The 23,860-nt window shown below is 30.8% G+C and overlaps 1 protein-coding gene across 22 annotated transcripts in view; it reads left to right on the forward strand.

Annotated features, from left to right (window-relative positions):
- The window catches only part of LOC139485243 (uncharacterized), a 107,444-nt gene extending 84,067 nt beyond the window's left edge, over positions 1-23,377 (forward strand). For 12 of the 22 annotated variants that reach the window (XM_071269586.1, XM_071269607.1, XM_071269683.1 and 9 more), the window contains 23 exons: positions 464-523; positions 1,739-1,840; positions 2,303-2,398; positions 2,920-3,102; positions 3,396-4,324; positions 4,844-4,970; positions 5,722-5,938; positions 6,304-6,499; positions 7,950-8,029; positions 9,724-9,991; positions 11,121-11,299; positions 11,779-11,959; positions 12,829-13,002; positions 13,354-13,479; positions 13,935-14,089; positions 14,366-14,523; positions 14,874-15,010; positions 15,822-16,186; positions 17,045-17,108; positions 17,504-17,684; positions 18,399-18,500; positions 19,539-19,694; positions 20,272-23,377. In XM_071269586.1, coding sequence (XP_071125687.1) covers positions 464-523; positions 1,739-1,840; positions 2,303-2,398; positions 2,920-3,102; positions 3,396-4,324; positions 4,844-4,970; positions 5,722-5,938; positions 6,304-6,499; positions 7,950-8,029; positions 9,724-9,991; positions 11,121-11,299; positions 11,779-11,959; positions 12,829-13,002; positions 13,354-13,479; positions 13,935-14,089; positions 14,366-14,523; positions 14,874-15,010; positions 15,822-16,186; positions 17,045-17,108; positions 17,504-17,684; positions 18,399-18,500; positions 19,539-19,694; positions 20,272-20,594 — 4,559 coding nt within the window. In that variant the 3' untranslated portion in view covers positions 20,595-23,377. The remainder of the gene's footprint in view (positions 1-463; positions 524-1,738; positions 1,841-2,302; positions 2,399-2,919; positions 3,103-3,395; positions 4,325-4,843; positions 4,971-5,721; positions 5,939-6,303; positions 6,500-7,949; positions 8,030-9,723; positions 9,992-11,120; positions 11,300-11,778; positions 11,960-12,828; positions 13,003-13,353; positions 13,480-13,934; positions 14,090-14,365; positions 14,524-14,873; positions 15,011-15,821; positions 16,187-17,044; positions 17,109-17,503; positions 17,685-18,398; positions 18,501-19,538; positions 19,695-20,271) is intronic. The other 10 variants (XM_071269702.1, XM_071269718.1, XM_071269727.1 and 7 more) reach the window with 1 other exon arrangement.
- Positions 23,378-23,860: the final 483 nt, after the last annotated feature.

Here is a 23,860-nt window from a genome sequence, read left to right on the forward strand (position 1 = left end):
TTGCATAAGTTTATTTGTAGATCTGTTAAACGTCTGGTTTAAATTAGTTAAATGTTTATTTTTTCTGTTAAAGTAGATGATAAATTGAGGACATGGTTTGGAAGAGAAGTTCATGTACGAAAGGGGGAATTGGAAATTGCCAACCAAATGTCCTACCTCTCTTTGTTTAAAACCCAATACTTCTTGACATTGAAAATAATATAATTTCTCTTCAAATCCTTTCTAGAGACTATTTGATATGGAACCATATTATTATTGATCATTATCATAGAAAAAGGAAGAATTAGTACAATAGAACATTTAGATGCCTATTGGTTTTTGTGTGAAGGGCTTGTAGCTGTCATTGATAAATTTTGACTACCGGGTAACCATGTCTTTGTGATCATGTATCCTTGATGTTTATGTACTGTTTATGTTTATGTACACATATATGTATTTATATCTAATTACTATGTACATGTAGGAATACCTAGACAAGAATTACCTTTGGAAAGGATCAACGGGACAAACATCCCTGTTCCAGGTGATCATACATATACCCAAGATCAGGGATAATGCTTTAAATCTAATAAATAACTTTGTATTATTTTGAGGTCCTAAAATATAAGATTGCTCTATTTGTATTAAAAATTAACATACATGTATTCACATACAGTTGACTCTTATTATTTCAAAATTTCTGTTATCTTGAAATAAAATGTCTCTTTCTAAAGACCTTATTGTTATTTTGAATTTGCGACACTTGAACAAGTGACATCTGACATACACTTTTGCATAGTTGCATTAAATGTTTTCGCTTAAGATGTCAAAATTTTCATGAACTTCTTTGATTGTCAGTTATGGCAAATACAACAATCCGCATTATATTAACTTCTCAAATCTCAAAATTCATTTTTGTCTCAAATTCTCAAATTTTCATTTGGATTGACATTTAGATAACAAGAATTGACTGTATTTGAAAAGACCTTAACTGTTTGCTTGTTTATAGATAACCTTTGCATAAAATTAACAAAAATGTGTACTGCAAACCAGTATAAAATATTTTACAACAGTACAAAATGTTTGCTTGATTTTTATAATGTTTAACAAATCTTTCCCTTTTAAAGGTAGACTGCAGACTTAATCATCAAATTTTCTAACAAATTTTTAATTCAAATGCATATCATGTTTTGATATAGATATAAAATTTGTTAGCAGAACCAAATGCAGAACGGAAAAAAATTATTCATGCTAATATTAAGCTATAAATCATTGCTTTCATATCCTGGTTATTTTTTTTTTGCTCCGTCTTTAGATAAAAGCTTAGACATTTTATGTTTCAAAATATGGAATTATCACAATTGGAAGGCATTTAATTATTCAAATTCAGACTAGATTTTTACATTTAACTTTGTTTTGATGCCTCTGATTTGTATTTGATGTTTCATGTTGACAGAAACCGACTATCTAACGAATGCAAACATGGATGATGAGCAATTAATTCAATATTTTGACGAAAATAGATAAATTGTCAATAGAATTCTTAAATCTGTTTGATTAAACACGAGTTGTTGAGTACAATATTCATGTCATCTTGACGTTTAAATGGAAAATCTTAATTATATTACAAAATTTCACTAGTTTTTATGCATTTAAACCAGTGTGATATAAAAACACACATGCATGGCTAATATTTAATTTCACTGATTATTTACGTTTCTGTCACAATTGAATGCTAATGTATTGAATTTGATTTCAGATGATGAGCCGAGAAGTCATTTCATCAGACCTGAAAATTACCAGGTGACGTGGTGGCCTGGAGATCGTCCTGAGGATGAAATCAACAGTGATAGCACAAATGGTACAGTATATTTTTTTATCTATCTAAAATACATTTTGAAAGCTTTTTTTAATAGCATTCAGAATATGAACGCAATGGCAAATGTTCATTTAACTTTTTATGCCCAACCTACGATAATAGTGGGGCATTATGTTTTCTGGTCCATCTGTCTGACCCGCTTCAGGTTAAAGTTTTTGGTCGAGATAGTTTTTGATGAAGTTGAAGTCCAATCAACTTGAAACTTAGTACACATGTTCCTTATGATATAATCTTTCTAATGATTATGCCAAATTTTAGTTTTTACCTCAATTTTAGGGTCCACCGAACATAGAAAATGATAGTGCGAGTGGGGTATCCGTGTATTATGGACACATTCTTGTAAAATCAGATTTGATTTGATTTTAAGTGCTGAAATTTACATTGGAAATTTAACTTTAATGGTGAGGAAACAAATGTTAATTTTAATCAATATTAATTTTGTAGATGACCATCTGTTGATCACCAATCTCAGACCATCAACTTCTTACACAGTGGTAGTAGAGGCCAGGAAAATGGAAAAATACAAAGATATTGATGAAGGTTTGTAAAATAAAAAAACAAGTTCTGTCACATTGAGTTGCTCAATTTTCATAATGTAGTGCCACTTAATTTGCATTATGTTAGAAAAGAAATGCAAATTGCTAGAAAAATTTTAAGGAAACATCTCATACAGAGGATCATTTTTAGTTGAAGTTGCAACATTTATGCTGCAAAGGCAAGGCATAACAATCCCACATTCTAGCTGCATCACAATTAAAATATAATGTCTGAAGCTAAATTTTGAAGAAAAAAAATCATCAAAGTGTTAATCAGGCTCAAATTCATTTGACATTATGAATTTGTAAACCTTCAAAGATTGTTTATGTAACTTGGACAGAAGCTAATCTTTAAAATCAAGAAATAGCATTGGGAAAAAAAATCATGTTTACATGAGGAATGAATTCACTGTACTTATTTTGATTTTATCTTCACAATTTTGGTTTTAGAGAAATAAATGTATTGTTTTACTACATGTACCAATAATGATTTTTCATGTTTTTTTTATAATTTCTTTTTTTCAGAGGAGAATAAAGGAAAACATTCAACAATGAATTCCTTCATTATTGCCTCCAAAGCAGAGCCACTGACAATAAAAACAGCACGGCCACCTGACCCTCCATCAAACCTGGGTACAATGGCCACATCATGTTCTGGTATAAAGTTAGCATGGGATCAACCAAGAGAACATGGTGTAGAGGTTATAGGTTAGTATATGTATAGTAGGATATTTTTTTTTACATCAGAAACCATTCATACTATCAAGGTTTTTTTGCACTTGATCAATTATATTTTTATTCTATTGAAAGCTGTTGAAAATTTTTTCACCTAATGAAATCTTTAAAAGTTGCCATATAAAGCAAAACTTGGTAAATCAAAGTTAAGTCACTTTATGAGTTTTCAATACAATTTTCAGGTTTGGAATGGCAATTAATGAAGTTCCAGTTGTCTTGAGTAGTCAACATGCAGCATGAATGTTATAAATTTGTTTTGTTTTCAGGAATCAGAGTTGATGCAGTTTCACTAAATACCAGTGAACCACATCATGTTAGTGTTGATGTTCTACCAGATTCCAATGAAGCAAACATTGAATATCTTCGGGAAAAGACTGACTATCTTCTTCGTGTTACTGCCATAACGGATGAATATTTTGATCGTTTGCCAGAAAAACACAAACTTAAAAAACTAAGAGCATTGCCAAAGGACATGATGATTAATTCAGAAGATTCAAAATGGCTGCCAAATTCTAGTATTATCAGTAAAACAGCTGGTACTGAGCCACCAGCAAACATCAGGGTTTCCAAAGCATCGACAAATAATATGAAATTGACATGGACACCACCTATTGTGTATGGATCTAATAAATTGACTGGTCAGATTGTACGATGGTGGGATGTCAAAGCCACTAAACATGTTGATGATGATTTCCACGTTGCTTGCCATAAGAATCTTCTCCCTTCAGATGATTCTGTTGTGATTGAAGATTTAGTGCCAGGAATTCAGTATAAAATAGTAATCGAGGCTGTTGTCAGTGTCAAAACAGCATTGGAGAAAGATAGGAATGATGGGGGCATTGAAGCAAACAGACGAACAGCACATGTTATGTCAAAACCCATGTTTGCCAGGGCACGTGCTCCCACAGAACCACCAAGACTCTACATTACTGGTTATACTCAAACTACAGCACAGTTATACTGGGAGAAGCCTTTATTGGTCACAGTTACAGGAAAAGATGAAAACGGAAAAGTGAAATATCTACGCAGATACTTAGAAGGATACAAATTGGAAATTAATGGAAAGACATATAGTTGTCTTGGACCTAATTCACAAAGTTGTGCACTGACTAAATGTAAACCTGGAAAAAAATACTTAATAAATCTTGTAGCTTTAACTTGTACTGAGGAAGGCAAGAAAGAAAGGAAGAGAAAGGTTTGTACTTTGAAATCTTTTGAAGTATATTCTAGATTTTAACACCAGAAGATTTTTATACTCATGTTTATGGGTTAAACTATCACAGTAAAATATGTAACAAGGGATAATAGTCTGTTTGTGGAGACAAAGGAAATAATCTTAAAATGACATAAATGGGTAATATTCTTTGTCGAAGGCTGTTCAGTGACCTTTAGTTGTTTCAGTATGTGTCATTTGGTCTTTTGAGAATTGTCTCATTGGTAATCATACGACATCTTCTTTTTTTTAATATATAGACAACTTAATAACTTTCAAGACATTTTTAATGTTTGAATAAGGCTATAACTACTAAGTCACAAAGTGAATATTTTGAGGTGATTGAAAATAATCAAATTCAGTGTAAACAGCAAGAACAAATAAACAAATGTAAATGGTAAAACAATTTAATGTTTCTTCAAAAAACATTTTGATAATACAAATAGCATTTTAAATGCGACATTATGAATTTAACTTTAAGAACATTTATTTGATTTTCAGTATAAAGGAGTATACAGGACAGTAAATCCTCAGAACATTGATTACTCTGCTATCCTTGATGATGAAGATAATTTGGATGCTTCACCTTCAGAAACATTAGAGGTCGTATTACCAAGAACCCAGGAGGGTAAGTGTTCATGTTTGTTGTGGGCCATATATGTAATAATTATAAATGTGGCTACCCTGCATCAGATATACTTTCTTGTTGATTAATTCACTTTAAAAGCATTAACTTTAGGGAAAAAAGTTTAGAAACCTATGAAAAAAATAATTCGTTTTCAGAATTTAATCTTCATTCAAAATTTAAGATGGTCATAAGCACTCATTGAAATAGTTTTCTCACAGAAATGGTCTTTTTTTTAAAGATAGGTTGCTTCTTATTTATATATTTGGCACAACCAAAGTGATATGTAACTATTCATTATCTAACATAATGCTGAATAGGCGAATACCATAGAACCATATTTTTTTGTCACAATCACTGTTTTGGAAAAGACAGAGAACTGTATTTTTCTGTGGCAACCCATTTTGGAAAAGAGAGGTGAAAGATAGTAAAGGGATATTAAAACTCGTTAGTCAAAAACAGTCAAAAAACAAACAAACAAACAAACAAACAAACCAGTATACAAAATACGACATAGAAAACGTAAGACTGAGAAACACAAACCCCACCAAAATAAAGGTGTGATCTTGAAGCAAGTGCTCTAGAAGTGTAGCAGATCTTGCTCCAAATGTGGCACCAATAGATTGTTTCTTATGTAAGTACAAAATGGTTATTGGATTATGGGAACTGAAGCAACTTTAGGTATTTTTTTGTAATATTGAATAAACATGAAGGTATAATAACAATATCTATAAAACAAAATTTTACTTTTTAGGAAATATAAATACTTTGAGTTGTCGTTATACACACACTGAGGATCGTGACAACAGAACGTTTGGTGACATTGAACTTGATTGGGACGTTCAAGGAGAAGATGTTAATCTATTAAAACAGTTTAATGTTGTATGGTATAATGATGATGATAGAGTTATACAGACCAAATATGTTAGTCCAGACTTCAGACATACTGTGGTCCCCGTCACGAAGAACAAGTAAGTTTACAATTCTTTCTTCTTGAATACTGGGAATAGAAAAGAGTCAAAAATAATATTAAGTATAGAAAATGGAAAGTAAAACTGAATTGGAAAACATGTTACAGATCAGTTGTCATATATTCTGTCATTTCAGACACCTGAGTTTAATCTTTGATTAAAATGAATTAATCTACTAACTTATAGAGTGCAAGATTTATTAAATTATCAAGCCTGTGTGTGTTTTTACTATTTTGGATGTTTTGGTTCAGAATTTATTTTAACCCTGATAAGAACTCTCAGTATCTGTGAAATTTATCTTTAAAGACTCTGCTTCATCAAGAATAAGCTAAATATTATAGATACATGCTTTTTGTCTCATTTAGATCAGTATATTACATGACTGTGGAACCAAGTTACTTCACTGAGACCCTGCCACAGGGACCCCAAAGTATACAGCTAGTCATACCTGGACCCCCAGACTCTCCAGAGATCTTCACTAAATCAGTTAGTCCAGAAGAGTTTGTTATAGAGTGGGGAGAACCAAGATTGTATGGAGGAGTGAGAGTTAGAGGTTACCAGGTAAGGTCATAGCTAGAGTTCATTAGGACTGTTAAGGGAGAATTTTTTTTTTTTTTTAGATAATATCAGAAACCATTCCTGTGTTAACCTAGATTCTAATTGGTCTAACGGGTCAGTCATATCTTAAATTTATGAAGGATTTTTTGAAATCAATATTGCTAAGGTGAAACAGATTATTAAAGATTAGTTTGAAGTAAGTTGAACCAACTGATTACATTTCACCACTTGATATTTTTCATAAACAAATGCTCTTTTTAAAAGTATTACGAAACTCAATACAAAAAAGGTTTACACATATATTATTTTTCTTGTAAGAAAAAGAGATTAGCACTTAATACCAACACATAATTATCTTAGGTAAAATAGATGATTTTCCTATTGAATTTCTAAAGCAAAAGAATGCTAGAAAATGTTATTACAAAAAATGTACAGATATAGTTTACGATTTGATAGAAAAAGAACTTAGCACTAAATACCATCAAAGTATTAAGAACATTTTCTGATTGATTTTCAAATCAAGATAAGAAAATACCAATAATTGACTTCTTTTTTCAGGTGAAAATAAAACAAAGCTTTCCAATATAATTAAGCTTTACAAGGCAGTAATTTTTTATCATAGCAGAATGATTTTCCAATCAATGAAGTGTTATCACCTGTAATGAGGGATAATATAATTGATTTCTATTTATAAGAAAGATTGTATTATGATATATTGTTTTTTTTCATTAGATATTCTGTTTCATAGCAAGTTAGGATTGAATAAAAATTGTTTTTTACAATTTTCAATTTGTCAAGTCCTTTTAAGAGAGACATAAATTTTTAGTAGCTATTGATCAATGCAAGTATTTTTAAGAAATAATACTTTGATATGAAAGGCACTGCTTTTTTTTCAGATTGTTATTCACTTCAATATAGTTTGATTAAATTTTGGATTTGTTTGTTAGTTGTTTTTTTTTTCTTTTTCTTGCGCTTAGTCGGATCATTTTGTAAGAAGCTTTACTTAACCTTGTAAAGTGTTAAAATGGCTCTGGTTAGGCAGCTGAAATCATTTGACTTTGTCTTATAAATATCCCAGAGTTCTGGTTTAGCAATTTTATTTTCATTAGGTAAAAAGGTTTGTATAGCTCTTGATGAAAATGAAATAGGATTAAATGCTTACAAAAACAACAGTACATGGATATAATTACTATACCTTCAGAAAGTGATGTGCATGTATGAATACCTTTGCAAATAGATGACAGGGTATAAAGTAAAATTAAAATAAAATTGAAAAATGGAAATGGGTATTGTGTTCTCTTGTCCATCCATATTTCTGTCCTTCTGTCTTTCCATCTTTCCATCTTTTCTTCTGTCCCATTTTTGGTCCAAACCGAATTATTTCCTCAGAAAAATTCTTCTTATTGGTATCAATTTGCTGCTTAATTATTACTGAAATTTTGTTTTATTTTAGGTTTATTTGAATGACAAGAAAGCTGGCAATGAACTGAACCATTCACACAGGAAAGCTGTAATACCATGTAAACCTAATAGGTTAGCATTATTATATTATTGTCTTCTTATTTTATACAAGAAATGTGCTCATTTAAAAAAAAAGTAGCAAAAAAATCATAAAGAAAAAAGTTTTAGTGCTCAGGATACTCGATTTAAAAAAAAACAAGAACAATTGGCTCCAGATCTGAATCATAATGTTATTTAAAGGAGATGGTGCGGTATATATGTTACAGTGAATTTGTATAATCAGTGATTATGTAGAATCACTGGCCAGTTTAGGGATTATATATTATCACTAAAATTTTCAGGGATTATGTATAATCACAAGAAAAAACGTCAGGGATTATACATAACAACTGAAATGAAAAAATAGTTTTATTTAGAAAGAAAATTAAAAAAAGTCATATAATATATGCTATAAAATCATATTAAAACAGCATTTCACTGCATAAACATAAATCGAAAATGTTATGCACAAAATATCAAAATGATAACCCTATTTTTCTAAATGTTAAACACAATATTTTAAAATAATATGCTTCACATCTGTTTTTACCACAATATCCACATTTAAAAACACATTTTCCTTCCACATATCGAAACAGATTTTTATGACCCGCCTAAGAGAAATAAAGTGTTAAGTTAAAACATCTGCAGGTACCCCACGAGTGGAATTGCTATGTGTGATTTACACCAAATGCCAGCTTCCTCTAAAATTTTGTTCTGATTGTCAATCCTAATTTTTTCTATACATTTAGATGTGTAAGTTCTCTCTGTTTGAATTTCTTGTTCATTTGAACAAAAACAAGAAAACAAAAAACAGATGTTCCATTATCTTCTTCACCATTTGTTTTACATGTACCACAAATAACATGCTCTGTGGATTTACAAATATAATATGAATATCCATATGACGCTGGCTTTTAATAAACAAACAATACATGTAAAGTTATCGCTATAAAGGGAATCGTATAATTTTGAAGTCTTCAACTTTATCTCGAAACCCTGTGTTAATTATATCTTTAAGATCATCCTCTGTGTTTAAAAGCAAAATTATTTCATCTGACAAGGAATATGAAAGTAAAAAATGATAATTTATTATTATTTTTTTATCAAACAAAGGATCCTTGAATTATTCATAATCCCTGAATTATATTAGGAAATTTGTAGAATAATTATTAAAATGTTCAGTGATTATGTAAAATCACTGGTCATTTTCAGGAATTATATATAATTACTAATGCTTTTAGTGATTCTACATATTCCCTGAAAAATCAGGGATTCTACATAATCCCTGATTATACAAATTCACTGTAACATATATATGTCAATGACTTTATGTATAATTTCCATTTGCAGTGGTCCTTAAAATACTGAGGAATCATTATATTCTTAGGATACCAATTTTCTTGGGTATAGGGTAAACCTCAAATTTAAAAGTACAATAAAGATTCAATTTTCTATGACTTGTATGCAGATGATGGCAAAATTACAAAACCAAATATACATGAAAATTGATATCAACTGAACTAAACGAATCCACAGTAAACCATAGTAAACCACAGTTAAGATATGTCAATTGCACAGAAGTCGCTTTAATTTTCTATTATTTTAATTGTGCAATTGCTACTGTATGACTTTTTTCTATGAATAATGTTTTAAAATTGTTTTTGAGTACCCGTGTGCTGTTGTGTTAGAATCTCTATACATATATTTATAATTTTTTTACACAGGAATTATAGAGTACAATTAATTGCCTTGAGTGCCAACCCAGAATATAGTGACTCACCAAAATCTAATGCCTTGTTTATATCAACAAACATTAATTCCCCAGGCCCTACTAGGGGTAATGATGACTGGAAAATGGATGATGACCAGGACATACCTGTTACAGTCACAAATATTACAGATTCCTCTATACATCTTGATTGGAGTAACTTCCTTGAGATTGATGGAATTACTGGTTATAAGATACAATGGAGCAGTGTGGCTCAACCAGCGGTAAGTTTGTTTTACTTTGGACTCATTATTATTTGTAGGACACACATTTTCATGGATTTAGTTGGTAGAGTTTAACCACAAAATTAAATTTTAACTTAGTACAACTTTTTATTTTCAGGTTTGTGTGTAGAATTTGGCAAAACCACAAACTCAAATATCCATGAAACTACAAATTTTCCTAAATCTATAAGCAATGAATCTTTTTTCCTATGGTTTGGCAGTAATGTATCTCATGAAGCTTCTAATACTTTTTTTCAAAAGAGGCATTTTTATGCCCCACCTACGATAGTAGAGGGGCATTATGTTTTCTGGTCTGTGCGTCCGTTCGTCAGTTCGTTCGTCCGTCTGTTCGTTCGTCCGTCTGTCCCACTTCAGGTTAAAGTTTTTGGTCAAGGTAGTTTTTGATGAAGTTGAAGTCCAATCAACTTGAAACTTAGTACACATGTTCCTTATGATAAGATCTTTCTATTTTTAAAGCCAAATTAAACTATTGACCCCAATTTCACGGTCCACTGAACATAGAAAATGAAAGTGCATGTTTCAGGTTAAAGTTTTTTGTCAAGGTAGTTTTTGATGAAGTTGAAGTCCAATCAACTTGAAACTTGGTACACATGTTCCCTATGATATTATTTTTCTAATTTTAAGGTCTAATTATATTTTTTATCCAATTTCACAGTCCATTGAACATGGAAAATGATAGTGCGAGTGGGGCATCCGTGTACTTTGGACACATTCTTGTTTATGATGTCATAAATGTGACCAAATAGTCACAATACCTAAAATTGACAGTTAACATTAAGTGTTTTGTAAAATTTAATATAAACAAGAGTCAACCAAATAGATGCTTTACTCGTACTATTTTCTTTTGAGTAAGGCTATTGCTTACTTCTAAATTTAACTGTAAAGAAATGTATTATTGAAATTTTGGCACCATGTATGCTATTTTCGAGTAATGACATTGTTTTAATTTTGAAATTTGCTCACTGTGACTTCTTTTTGTCCCCTTTAAATCAAATTATATTTTTATGTTGAATGCAATAAATGATAAAATGAAAGTTAAGATAGTATATTTTGAGAAGTTTCTTTAACTGATTTAGCATATTGAATTTATTAATTTTTTTTGTTTCAGCAAAGAGAAGTTAGACTTTCTAGTCAGGACAGTAGTTGTGTGATCAACAACTGTCTGCCAGGAACCACACATTTTGTCCGTCTGCTGGCACTTGTTGATGATGGACAGATCAAGGAGAGGTCAAAACAATATACAATACAAACATCTGCTCCTGCAGATAGTCCAGTTCAAACTGTGAGGTAAGTAGATTTATATTGTCTGCTCTTTGGTCGGGTTGTTGTCTCTTTGACATATCATGGTGCGAAGTGACGGTCAGGAAAGCGACTTCTTCGCCCTAGTCTCCTGTTAGCGTTATCCCTGTGACACCATTTACCATTCTCAATTTTATTATTAGTCAAAGGTCAAATAGAAGAAGGAATAATTATATTTTTGAGAGGGGAGCACAGACAACATAACTTGACTGCCTGCTTTGCAATTTGAATGCATTTATTCACATATCAATTGGTGTCTTCAACAACTGTCTGCCAGGTACTACATATTTTGTCCATCTGCTGGCACTTAACAAATAAAAGACAGATTTGAGAATAAATTTTTGTTTATAATGTTACAAAATAATTACTGCTTGTTGCTTGTTTAGTCAGTATTTTTCTCTAGCTTTTAAGTTCATCAAAATATTTAGAGTATATTTGCTTAAACAGGCAATTGTTTTGAATTTTAGGGCCTGTAATTTCCGTTACATTGCTGTACAATGGGACAAACCTAATACCTATGGTGATGCTGTGATAACTGGATACAAAGTGTATGTTAACGGGATTGTTGAATCTATTCTCAATGCGGATCAGCTTAGCTTTACATTTACACATGGAAAATGGTGCCAAGAATATGCATTTCAAGTCCAGGTACTGTGAACAATTGATTTTGAAGTTCCTTTCTAGGGTTTTGCCCCTTTACAAGTTTCAGTTCTGTCTTAACTAAATGTATTGAAATATATTTAAATTTTGGAAGCGTCACTTTAACAGTTCTTGAGTTATGTCCTTTTATAGCATTATATGCTAGGGGGTTTGGGGGGGGGGGGGGGGGGGATCATCTGTGTCCCTATGGACACATTCCCCATTTATATGAATGTCACCCTCTGGTCCAGACCAATCAAAAATTGATAATTTAAAGGACAATGAATTGAATTTACATCAAATTATTAAAGACAATGCTTAACTTCTACGTTTTTGCTCAGATTCTATTATTTGACTGTCAAAATAAAAGAAATAAAACATCTTGCCTCACTTTTATTGATTTTTCCAATACATGTATGTGTAACATTGCTATGTACGGGATGTCTTAGAAAATACATTTAAATAAAATTCATCTGTAAAAGACAATAATGATAAGATATTCAGTATAACAAATGAATTAACACATAGCTGAGATGGTGATAGGGAAGATTGGTTCCCCACAAAAACATTATCAACCTTTGATTTGCTACGGTTGACCATGTTTTTTTTCGGGGTACCAATCTGCTCAATCAACCTTTCAGCTATGTGTTATTTATATATTGTTTGCTCTGATTATAGAGGAATAAACAAATTCAGATTATACTTTATGCCAATAACAGCTGATTTCTATATCATTTTAAAAAATGATTTTGAAACAGAACTTAATAATATATGGTTGCCAAGATGAAAATAACAGTTGTTCACTAAATTGCAGATTTTAAGTTTTTGTCTTATTAATGAATCTGTTTGATTTAATTGTATGTACAATTTTATTACAGGCCTTAACTTCATTTGAGAAACTTCATAGTAAAGTTTCTGAGCCATTACTAGTCACATGGCCTGGATGTAAGCCACCAATGTTGAAACGTCTACCAACCCATAGTAGCTCTAACATGAAGATTGGATGGGAAGACCCATATCTTACAGATGGGGTCAAGATTAAACATTTTAGAGTGAGTAATTGAAAATTTTGACAGTTTGATTTGTTAATATTTAACTAATTATTTTATGACTTAAACATTGACTTGTGTGGTGCTCTTGTAGATTAAAAACATTAAATTATATTCAAATTGTGGTAAAAAATGAAAATAGGCTATTATTTCCTGTCTTAATTTATCAGTACAATCATATGTTCAATTTTCAATAAAGACTTACCATGTCTGAAAAAATTTAAAGGACTATTCTTTTGATTTTTCTTTTAATATTTCCTGTAAATTATTGTTATATTTCAGGTAGATCTTCCATACTTGTTGGCCATAGGCATAAAAATTACATTTATGTAAACACTAACTTTATATTTTTAGGCTTGTTGCATAGAAGAAGGGACAGAGAAAATGGTCCAAAGTATTGGGCCAATACATCCAGATAGCCGTGAAGCAGAATTCAAGCATTTAAAGAAAGGCAGCTATAGTGTGTTTGTAGAAATTCATGTAAGTGTTTAATGCTGTCCCCATATTTTATTGTCCTGTAAGCTTTGTGCATGAAATATTATCAATGTCTCAAAAATATATGTTGACTAAATTAGGAGAATTGATTTTATAGATTAGCATTAAAGAAAATGTGGATTTTTCATATTCTTTAAATGCCCATATTTTTGGAAGCCAGAAAGCATGAATGTAAATCCTCAACTAAATATAAAAAGAAGCAATGATGAAACCATGATTTAAGGTACCCTCAAAATAGCAAATATTTCTTTGACTATGAAAAATTGATACTAACCAAAATTATACCAATCCACAGTTATTTAAAATAATCTGTTTAGGCATCTTTTCAAAAACGCATCATATGTATTGCTTATTTAGAAAGCAATAGATGTTTATTGAAAAAATGCAGAATATTTCTTTTTGAAATGGATATTTTAAAATTTTTGACTTTTATATTATAGTTATATGGTACAAGTGAAATAGTTTGTACTGAGGCCATCAGATTACAACCAGCCTTATCACCTGACCCTCCACGTATCATGGTGACTGTTGTAGGGTTAGAGGAACGTAGGACCCTTGAGAAAGTAACATGTGATCTAGTTAACATCAGAGACAGGTGTGTTTACTGAGTAATTTATTTTAATGACTTTCACTAGTAGAAAAATAATGCAAAGATGTAAAACTTTGATCTTTTCTTATTGAATTACATCAAGTAAATTTGAAAATCTTTGTGACATGGACTAGAAAGGACTAAAGATAATAGAAAGTATCCCAAAAAAACGTTTAGTTGTATTCAATATTTTACCCAAAGATATTTTTTTATTAAAAAATCATTGAAAAAAAGATATAAACCTCCACATTTATTTCAATTTGCAATTCCTTTATATATCAGGTTGATAAGAAAAGTTGGTCACAAATTAAAAGAAATTGGTGCCTTATCCAACCCAATACGAGCTGAGAAGAACAGAGATGTGATAGAAGGAGCCCATACTTTGTCTAGAGTAGAGGAATATCTAGAAGAGTGCTTTTTGGCCTTACAGCATTTCACAGGTGTGTTTCTATTTTTTCATTATTTCTATACATTCATTCTATACATTTGGAAATTAGTATGGCGTTCATTATCACTGGACTAGTATATATTTGTTTAGGGGCCAGCTGAAGGTTGCCTCCGGGTGCGGGAATTTCTCGCTACATTGAAGACCTGCTGATGACCCTCTGCTGTTGTTTTTTATTTGGTCGAGTTGTTGTCTCTTTGACACATTCCCCATTTCCATTCTCAATTTTATTCAGAAAATTGATAGGGCATGTTGTCCTAAGGACACATTCTTATTTACACTTTTATTTGTTAAATGATAAATGAACATGTTTTCAGATACATATAGTTTATTTTTTCATTTTAGGATATTTGGAAGCACATGTTAGCTGGTCTTGTCCACAAACCAGATCTGAAATGCTTGTTGCTGGTTACAAAGTTTTGATTGATGGAAAACAATATGGTAGTGCCATGCATGAAGGAGTTAAAACTGTTAGAATTAAGGTCAGTAGGTTTTATTCATGTTTGACAATAGGTTCTTGATTTCACAAATTTACAATTATATTATATAAACAAACATAAATGTTTTGTACTATCAGTTTTTAGTTACATAAGAAGAATAATGCTGAATTCACACATAATTAGAATTCAATTTGCATTAACTAATTCAAATTTGTTTAATTCGCATTCGAAACGTTTTACGTCCTAACGTCAATTCTAATTCGAATTACAATGCGCGTCAAATTTGCTTTACTGTCCAAACGACGTTAACTTTTAATTTGTTTTCACAAATGTGTATTTCTAATGCGAATTAGATATTTCGAATTAACTAATTAGAATCAATTCGAATTGAAAAAAAGAAGTGTGTGATCATGATTAGCAAATTCGAATCAAATGTCCGTGTGAATGAGGCATAAGAAATTATTAAATTTCTTATTTGTACTACATGTATTAAAATGTTAGTTAAAGTTGAATGATTTGTGACAGGATTTTTATTATTGCCAATAAAAAGGTGAGAAAGAAAATTTAAAAAATGTGATATGCACTGCAACATTCTAAATCATTGAAGTACATATTAAAACCTTTAAAGAGGATGAATACACACATTGGTCAAAACCTATTCTGAGGATCAGAGTGAGACTCATAAATTATGTAAAATCTTGTTGCAAACATTCTCTAACATTTTACCATTACACATTCTCAGATATTTTATCATTACATGCATGATTCTTGTTCATTCTTTTACCATTTTCAATTCTTTTGTAAAAAATATCAACCATATCTGACTAAAAACAAAACATTATTGTACTTACAGCTCGGACTAGAGCAGCCAGTGTACAGACTATCAATGATATCCATGACAGACAAGCCGCAGGCTACCAGTGAAGATTCTAATATTGTAGAGTTATTATCGGATCAATTCAAACCATTTGCCTTTTATTGTTATCATGCTGTCCATGCTGAAGGCATGAAGTGGCCAAACCAAGGCTGTTGCAAGTTCTCAGATTCACTGGCTTATGAACGACAGGCAGCTAAAAAATTGGCCAATCAGGGATTACTTAAGAAACGAGTACCTCCACCATCTTGTAGTCTGTTAGATATATTTGATGGTGAATACAAACCTTTCTTATCTACACACAGTAAACAGTATGCTACAGCAGTCCTGTTCTGGACACCTTGGTAAGTTGGTTTTACTATCCTCCTTCAGGTATGACAGTAATAACTGAGGGTTTAGAGGCATGTGATCAAATATTCAATTGGGAAATTGTTGGCTTCTCTTATCAAAATAAGAACAGGTATTCAGATCAAATTTATTCGTTTATATTGTATTAATGTACGTTTTTTGATTGAGTTAAGCCTGCCAGTTGATATTTTATCGTGTGTTTTTCTATGTTGTGATGTTATGCTATTGTTTCAGAAAAAGGGAGAAGGTTTGGATCCATTAAAACGTTTAATCCCGCTGCAAATGTTTGCACCTGTCCTAAGTCAGGAATCTGATGTACAGTTGTTGTTGTTTGTTTATGTAATTTATACATGTTTCTAGTTTCTCGTTTTTTTATTTTATATAGATTAGACTGTTGGTTTTCTCGTTTGAATGATTTTACACTAGTAATTTTGGGGCCCTTTATAGCTTGTTGTTCGGTGTGAGCCAAGGGTCGTGTTGAAGGCCGTACATTGACCTATAATGGTTTACATTTTTTAAATTGTAATTTGGATGGAGAGTTGTCTCATTGGCACTCACACCACATCTTCCTATATCTATTACCTATTTACAGATATACATCAAAATATTTGAAAATTTGTATACATCAGTCAACAAACCTTTTCATAGAAAAATAAATTTCGGAGGGGAGATCTGGTAATTTAAAAACCTATTTGATAAAAAAATCCTTCTGGTTCAGCAATTCATAGATTGTATTGAAGGGATAAAAAAGTTCAAAGTCCCAACTCTAGCCTACAACGTAGTTTAGAAGATAACACTATTGACTATCAGTAATTAATTGTATTTAAGACTTTTTTATTTTGTTTTCATTTCAGGTGCCTTGCTTCTCAGACTTTCATCAATTACTATGCTAGATTTGCAAAAGAACATTCATCACAGGTAGATATACATTTCTTTATCATGTGAATCCATAATGTTCAGTATGTATTACTTCAGATATAGGTTTTATGGTTCATTATCGAATGGGAATATTTTAGTAAATACATTAAAATGCATAAAACAAAAAAAATCTTGATACAGGACACTTGAAACAGTTATGTGTCAACGTATGAACCTATGAAACATCACAACTGTAAATAAAATAATACACAGAAGCAGAGGAATTCAAAGTCGTATTGATAAAAAATACGAAACACAATTTAAAATCTTGAAGAAAATTATGAAAAAAAATTGACACAGCAATAAATTAAAAATCATGTATTGCCTGTATGATATCATCAATGGAATAGTTTTATATTCAGTTTATTTATATTTTTTTTATCTCGATTTTTCAGTACAACTTTATAGCAGTGTCTTGTGGTGTGAATGCCACATCTGCCGCCAACAGGAAGTCGCTTATCCACAGAATAACATCCAGTGGCTGGCGGGAGGATAGATCTGTGTGGCATTGCACTAGTCAATGTGCCAGTTCTATAGATGAAGCCAGCAGTAAAGTATGGAAAACTACAATGTCAGGTATGTATGTTAGTGTGGAAATCTATATATGGAAAAGGGGAGATAAATCAGGATGGCACTGTTGTTGTAATTGTGTCAGTGTAGTCGTTGCAAATGATGGAAAACTTAATTGTCAAGTTTTCTTAGTAAAATGTGGAAATAAACCAATGTGTTAACCTCATCTGTAGATAAGAATAATATGGAAATATTAAAATGAACATAGATATAGGAAGATGTGGTATGGGTGCCAATGTGACAAATCTCCATCTAAGTAACAATTTATAAAGGAAAACCATTCTAGGTCAAAGTACGGCCTTCAACACAGAGCCTTGGCTCACACCAAACAGCAAGCTATAAAGGGCCCCAAAAATTACTAGTGTAAAACCATTCAAACGAGAAAACCAACAGTTTAATCTATATTAAAACGAGAAACAAGAAACACTTATGAACCACATAAACAGGCGACAACCACTGAACAGCAGATTCCTGACTCAGGGCAGTTGCAAATAATTGCAATATTCAGACCATTTTTAAGTAAATAAACCTTATTGATTTGTACCATCTTTTTTTAAGTAATTTTGTTCATTTTAATGTGATAATTGATTAATACTAAATCAAATAATGAAACTTAATACTTTTTAGGGTCTTACTGATTAATTTTTGCAAACTTTTTGAAAAACAAAATCACATAATAATCAGTTCATTATAAATTTTCATACATTTCTTAATATTTAGGTGCTCCGAGGAAACCTGAAGACAACAATGCTCCTAATGTTGACTTAACAGAGATCCTGGGAATAGCAGGAGTACCAACATTACTTGTTATACACCCAGATGGTAAGTTAAATCAGGATTATCATGGTAGTCTGCTCTTGGCTGGTGTAGAGAATCTAATAATGCTTTGCTATGTCTGAAATAAGAACTTAGAAAAATATTACAATAATAACTGGACTACAATATTATGGGCTGGAAAATGAAGAATTGAAATATTGTACGGAAAAGAAAACCAAATGTATAAATGTTTACAATTTAAAATCCTTAGTAAATGGTGGCCATCAAAATAGATATTTATAAAAGCAGTGGATATTAGTATTTCTATAATTCTTAATCAATTTATCCTTTTTCTGACCTGTTGATTATTTTTATTTTATCAACGTGTTGTTCGTTTGATCTCAGTTATTCAGTGGTCTAAATTTGATTATGACCTCAAGTGTGATGCTTTCCCCCTGAAATTCCCATTGTGACCATGCCTGATGAAGCCACAAAGAAAGAACACATCTTTTTGCAGATTTTGCACAAAAAAAAAGAAGGTCGTAAATGTCTGCCTGTGGTCAAAAAATAATAAGACTAACAGATACTACCATCAAATCTTATGTAATACAATCCACTCTTAAGTGGATAAATATTGTATTACACTTGAAGCAGTGCTAGGATTTATTTACCAGTATACAGCTTCTCATTATTATTCAACAACCATATTTCTGATGTTTTTATGCCCCATTTATGGGCATTATGTTTTCTGGTCTGTGCGTCCGTCCGTCTGTTCGTTCGTTCGTTCGTCCGTTCGTCCGTTCGTCCGTTCGTCCGTCTGTCCCATGTCAGGTTAAAGTTTTTGGTCGAGGTAGTTTTTGATGAAGTTGAAGTCCAATCAACTTGAAACTTAGTATATATGTTCTGTATGATATGATCTTTCTAATTTTAATTCCAAATTAGAGATTTAACCCCATTTTCATGGTCCACTGAACATAGAAAATGATAGTGCGGATGGGGCATCCGTGTACTGGGGACACATTCTTGTTCTTACTATATTTTTGTATTTTCCTCTTTTCATTTACATAACTTTGCATGTTAATAAATACTTCATTATTATTTTAGGATATATTGCATGGCATGGGAGATATCGTGCCTATGACTACGCAGGTTTTAGTTCCTTCATGCAGCATACATTGAGTGAAGTTCTCAATGTACCTAGTCCAGCCTATGGATATGATGCCTTTAAAAATAATATTACATTGGATGATGCTGCTGTTGGTAAGTGCATTTATAATTGCAAGTTTTATTTTTTTCTATTTGGATGTAGAATAAAAGAAAAAACTGAATAGTTTTCATTGTGACTATCAGTGTGCTATCAACTCACATATTGATGCAAATATAACATTATCTCAATTTCACACTTTGATATAATCTGGCAGAAGTAGAAGATCTGACTTTAAACAATCATTTGATTATTTTGTATAAATGAATGGGTGTGATAATAATTATATGAAATTGGGTGATATTCTAAAAAAGAATGATACATTATTTACAAATGATAGATACTGTGGATTTATTTATTTTCGTGGGTACCAATTTTTGTGGGTTGAGGAAAATTTGAAATTCGTTGAACATTTGAATTCGTGGTTAACCTGTATCTACGAAATCCACGATAATTGGTATCCTACGAATAATAGTGAATCCACAGTACCATGTATAAAAATAAGAAGATGAGGTATGATAACCAATGACATAGCTATCCACAAAAGACAAAATCAACATTTTCAGCACTATTAGATAAGTTTTAATATCATGTGGAAGAATTTTTTTTGAATTTGCTTTATTCTGTTTTCAGAATCAGTATTAGGAATTGTACGGGATCCTACAAGAAGTACAATTGTAAGAATTCCATCCGAGAGACCACCAAGTCCAGAACCTATGATGGAGAGCAAATATGCTGATGAAAAGACTGTGGAACAATTATTTATCAAACGTAAACAACACAGTCCAAGATCCCGCAGGAAAAAATTAACCGTCAATCATCGACCTTACTCCGCCTCAGCATATGTACAGTTATTGAAAAGTCCATATATGCAGAAAGTTGTCCCCTCCCCAAAAGTGCTAAATAAAATGCTACGACCAGCCAGTGGACCAAGTGGTGGTCAACGATTAGGTTAATGGTTTACAAATGTTCTTACAGAACAGGACATATGAAACGAAAGATAACTATTTTGTTTGAAAGTTTGTTTCAACCAATTGGTAATGGTTGAAGGAAAACAATGAAACTAATTTGTTTATCATTTTAAAAGTTTCATTAGAAAATACACATCAGGGTGAAAATGTTAGAAAAAATGACTTTTGTGTAAAAGATTTCACCAATCACCTTTGTGGTCTAATGATAGTTTTGTAGAAAACTGTCAGAAAAAAAGATAAAATCAAAATATTTGTATTAGTTTATAATGTTGAATTTGCATTTATTTCTGTTTAATGACCATAGTGTGGTTTTGTCTAGGGGTGTATGGTATTTTCCTTACTTAGCTATTTTAGATATAATTAATTCAAAATTGCCTTCCATACTCTTTGTCTGATTTTAAAAAAAAAATGTTGGTAAGTTAAAAGGTTAATAACTATTCTATCAAGGCAGTATTTTCAAATTTTTAAATATATTAACACTTAATTTAATGTTTATTTTTTCAAAAAAATGAGGACAAAAAGTTCTTTACTCTTCTGTAATGTTAGAATTTATTAATGGAGCAAGTGCAATTTTTGCACAGATATCAATGGTCCTAAAAATTTAGATCATGAAGTAAAATACTTTCAAATTTAATGTTTGCATCTTAATCATAGACAGTGTGTCAAAGGCAAATGTAAAATAAATGATGCATACTTATGTTATTTTAGAATGTATGCTGTAACGAAAAATATTAATGTTAAAAATGCACCTTATTACATTGCACTTGTTATTTTGTATATAATTATTTAGTTTGTTTAATCATGAATCAAAATCAGTAAATAACAAATTTACTGCCAGTTAAATTCCTAGCAAATTGCAACATCTTTCAATAGTTATGTATTTATATGACTACAGAAACTCTTTTCTGAATGATTGAGATCCTTAGCAGTTACAATATTTAATTGAATTTTATTATAATTCTTCAACATAATGAGTGGATGATATGTCTGGCAGAAAGGAAAATCCAAAAAGATTTTGAATAGGAGCTTCATTTGAGAATTAAACTCAAAATTATATAAACTATAAATTCAACAAACTTCCATCTCTTAGGAGAAATTACAATGACTACTACCAAGGTAATGATTTAGCCTCTAGAGGTTCATTAAAGGACCAAAACTGGTTACTGTATGCTACATATCAGCTGGCAGTCAGGCACTGTTATTGAGTTGCAGTGGCATATATTTTCCTATATTTTTTACTAATGATTTACCTGTTAGTAGCTTAGAAAAGTAATCATTCTGCATTTAAAGGTCACATGCAGAGGTTGATATATCTTATGGCATAGGATACTGAAGCTACTTGTATGTACTGAATTAAAACAGATTTATTATATATATTATTTCCTTAACTGATACTAATGTATGTATTGTTAAAAGGTTGTGTAAAATTGAAAGGTTATCTTGCACATTTCTTAATTGTACAGAGTATTTATTCAAGCATAACTGTGATATCATAGACTTTTACCCAGTCTGCTTGACACATTTTAATTATTGAAATGTATAAATATTATTACTTTTTTATCAAAATTGTGGTAAGCACAGGCTGTTTTACTTGTTTTTAAGATCCTGGTGATACCGGAATTGCTTTAGTTGTTGCACTGTATACCAAAGATTTGTTTAATCTTTATTTAAACTTTAATAGACAACGAATATAAAGTTAAGCATCATTCCCACATTCAGGCTCTTTAACTAGGTTTAACTAGGTTTACATTTTTTTTAAAATATTGATAAAAAAGTGAGGGTAAGGGGATTGAATCATGAAAAATAAATACTTTTAGACTAATTGTATATTTTTCTGAAATTTATCAAATACTTTAAAAAAAATACTATAGATGTTTATTTACTACAGCATAGTGTAGACTTAAGTTTTTGTGAAATGAATTTTGTAGTATAATTTATCATATTTGGAAGACAAGTTTTATTTATTGTTATGTTCTCACTAAATTATACTTGTAAAAATCTTCTGGTGAGTTATTCCCAAAATATAAAGATTAAAAGTTTTCATCATTTCTGGAAAACAGTTGATGAGTTTATTTGATACAGCATACTGTTGAGGTATTTAGTCAGGAATCTCATTTTCTTTTTAGAAAGGGTAGAAATTATATTTTTATCAATCAGGGTCCTTAGCCAGTAAACACAGTTACAATTTTATACATTCCCAACATTTTTATATTAACTAACATTTTATAATTAAATTAACTTATTTATTTAATATACTTAAGGATATTAAGATAATACCAAATTTATTATAATATATAAAGTACCCTCATTATAAGACAATATTGGAGAATATTTTCAGAATATTATAGGTGTATTTTGGCACCATTCATATATTTCTTGCCAAAAAATTTTATGATTACAAGTTTCCGTCCTATTATTCCATGTGATATTTTTTCTTTACTTTCTATTTGTAATCACTGACAGAAATTTATTTTAGAAGTATCTATATATTTATCTGACATTCCATATTGTTATTGAAATGTTTTCCGTCCAAAACATACTTGTGATAAAAAAATATCCACATACATCTTTTTTGTGGAATGTTTAGGCCGTATTTATGTCTTTTATTTTTTTTTAATTGTTTTACAATTATATATCTACTTTGTTTTGTGTAAACTGTCTAACATTTTGTCTAATTTTAGAAGTGTTTTGGGTTGACAGTATGGGTATAGTTGATACATTAATACATTCAAACATCAATAGTTTGATAATAAATGAGTAGAATCAAATTGTTTTATGTTTTATTTGAAATAGATTTTGATGCCAAAGTCCAGATTTTTGTATAGAATATTGTAAGTTTGCCTAGCCCGTTTAAAATTAATTTTTGTGTTGCTGGTCTTTAAAAAAAAGTTTAAAGAAGACAAAACTCAAAAAAATAATTATAACTACTGAACCATGAAAATGAGGTCAAGATCAGATGACACTTGCCATTTGGACATGTACTACTTACAATCATTCCATACACCAAATATAGTAGACCTATTGCATACACTATGAGAAAAACAGACCAAAAAGTTAAAACACAAAAACTAAAATGTAACCACTGAACCATGAAAATGACGTCAAGGTCAGATGACACCTGCCAGTTGGACATGTACACCTTACAATCCTTCCATAAACCAAATATACTATAATATATATTTTAACCCTTCGTGAACCTTCTTTAACCTTGTTCACTGATCCATGAGATGAGGTGGAGGTCAAGTGAAAAC

Source organism: Mytilus edulis, chromosome 1, assembly GCF_963676685.1.
Source record: "Mytilus edulis chromosome 1, xbMytEdul2.2, whole genome shotgun sequence".
NCBI classification, from domain to species: Eukaryota; Metazoa; Mollusca; class Bivalvia; order Mytilida; family Mytilidae; genus Mytilus; species Mytilus edulis.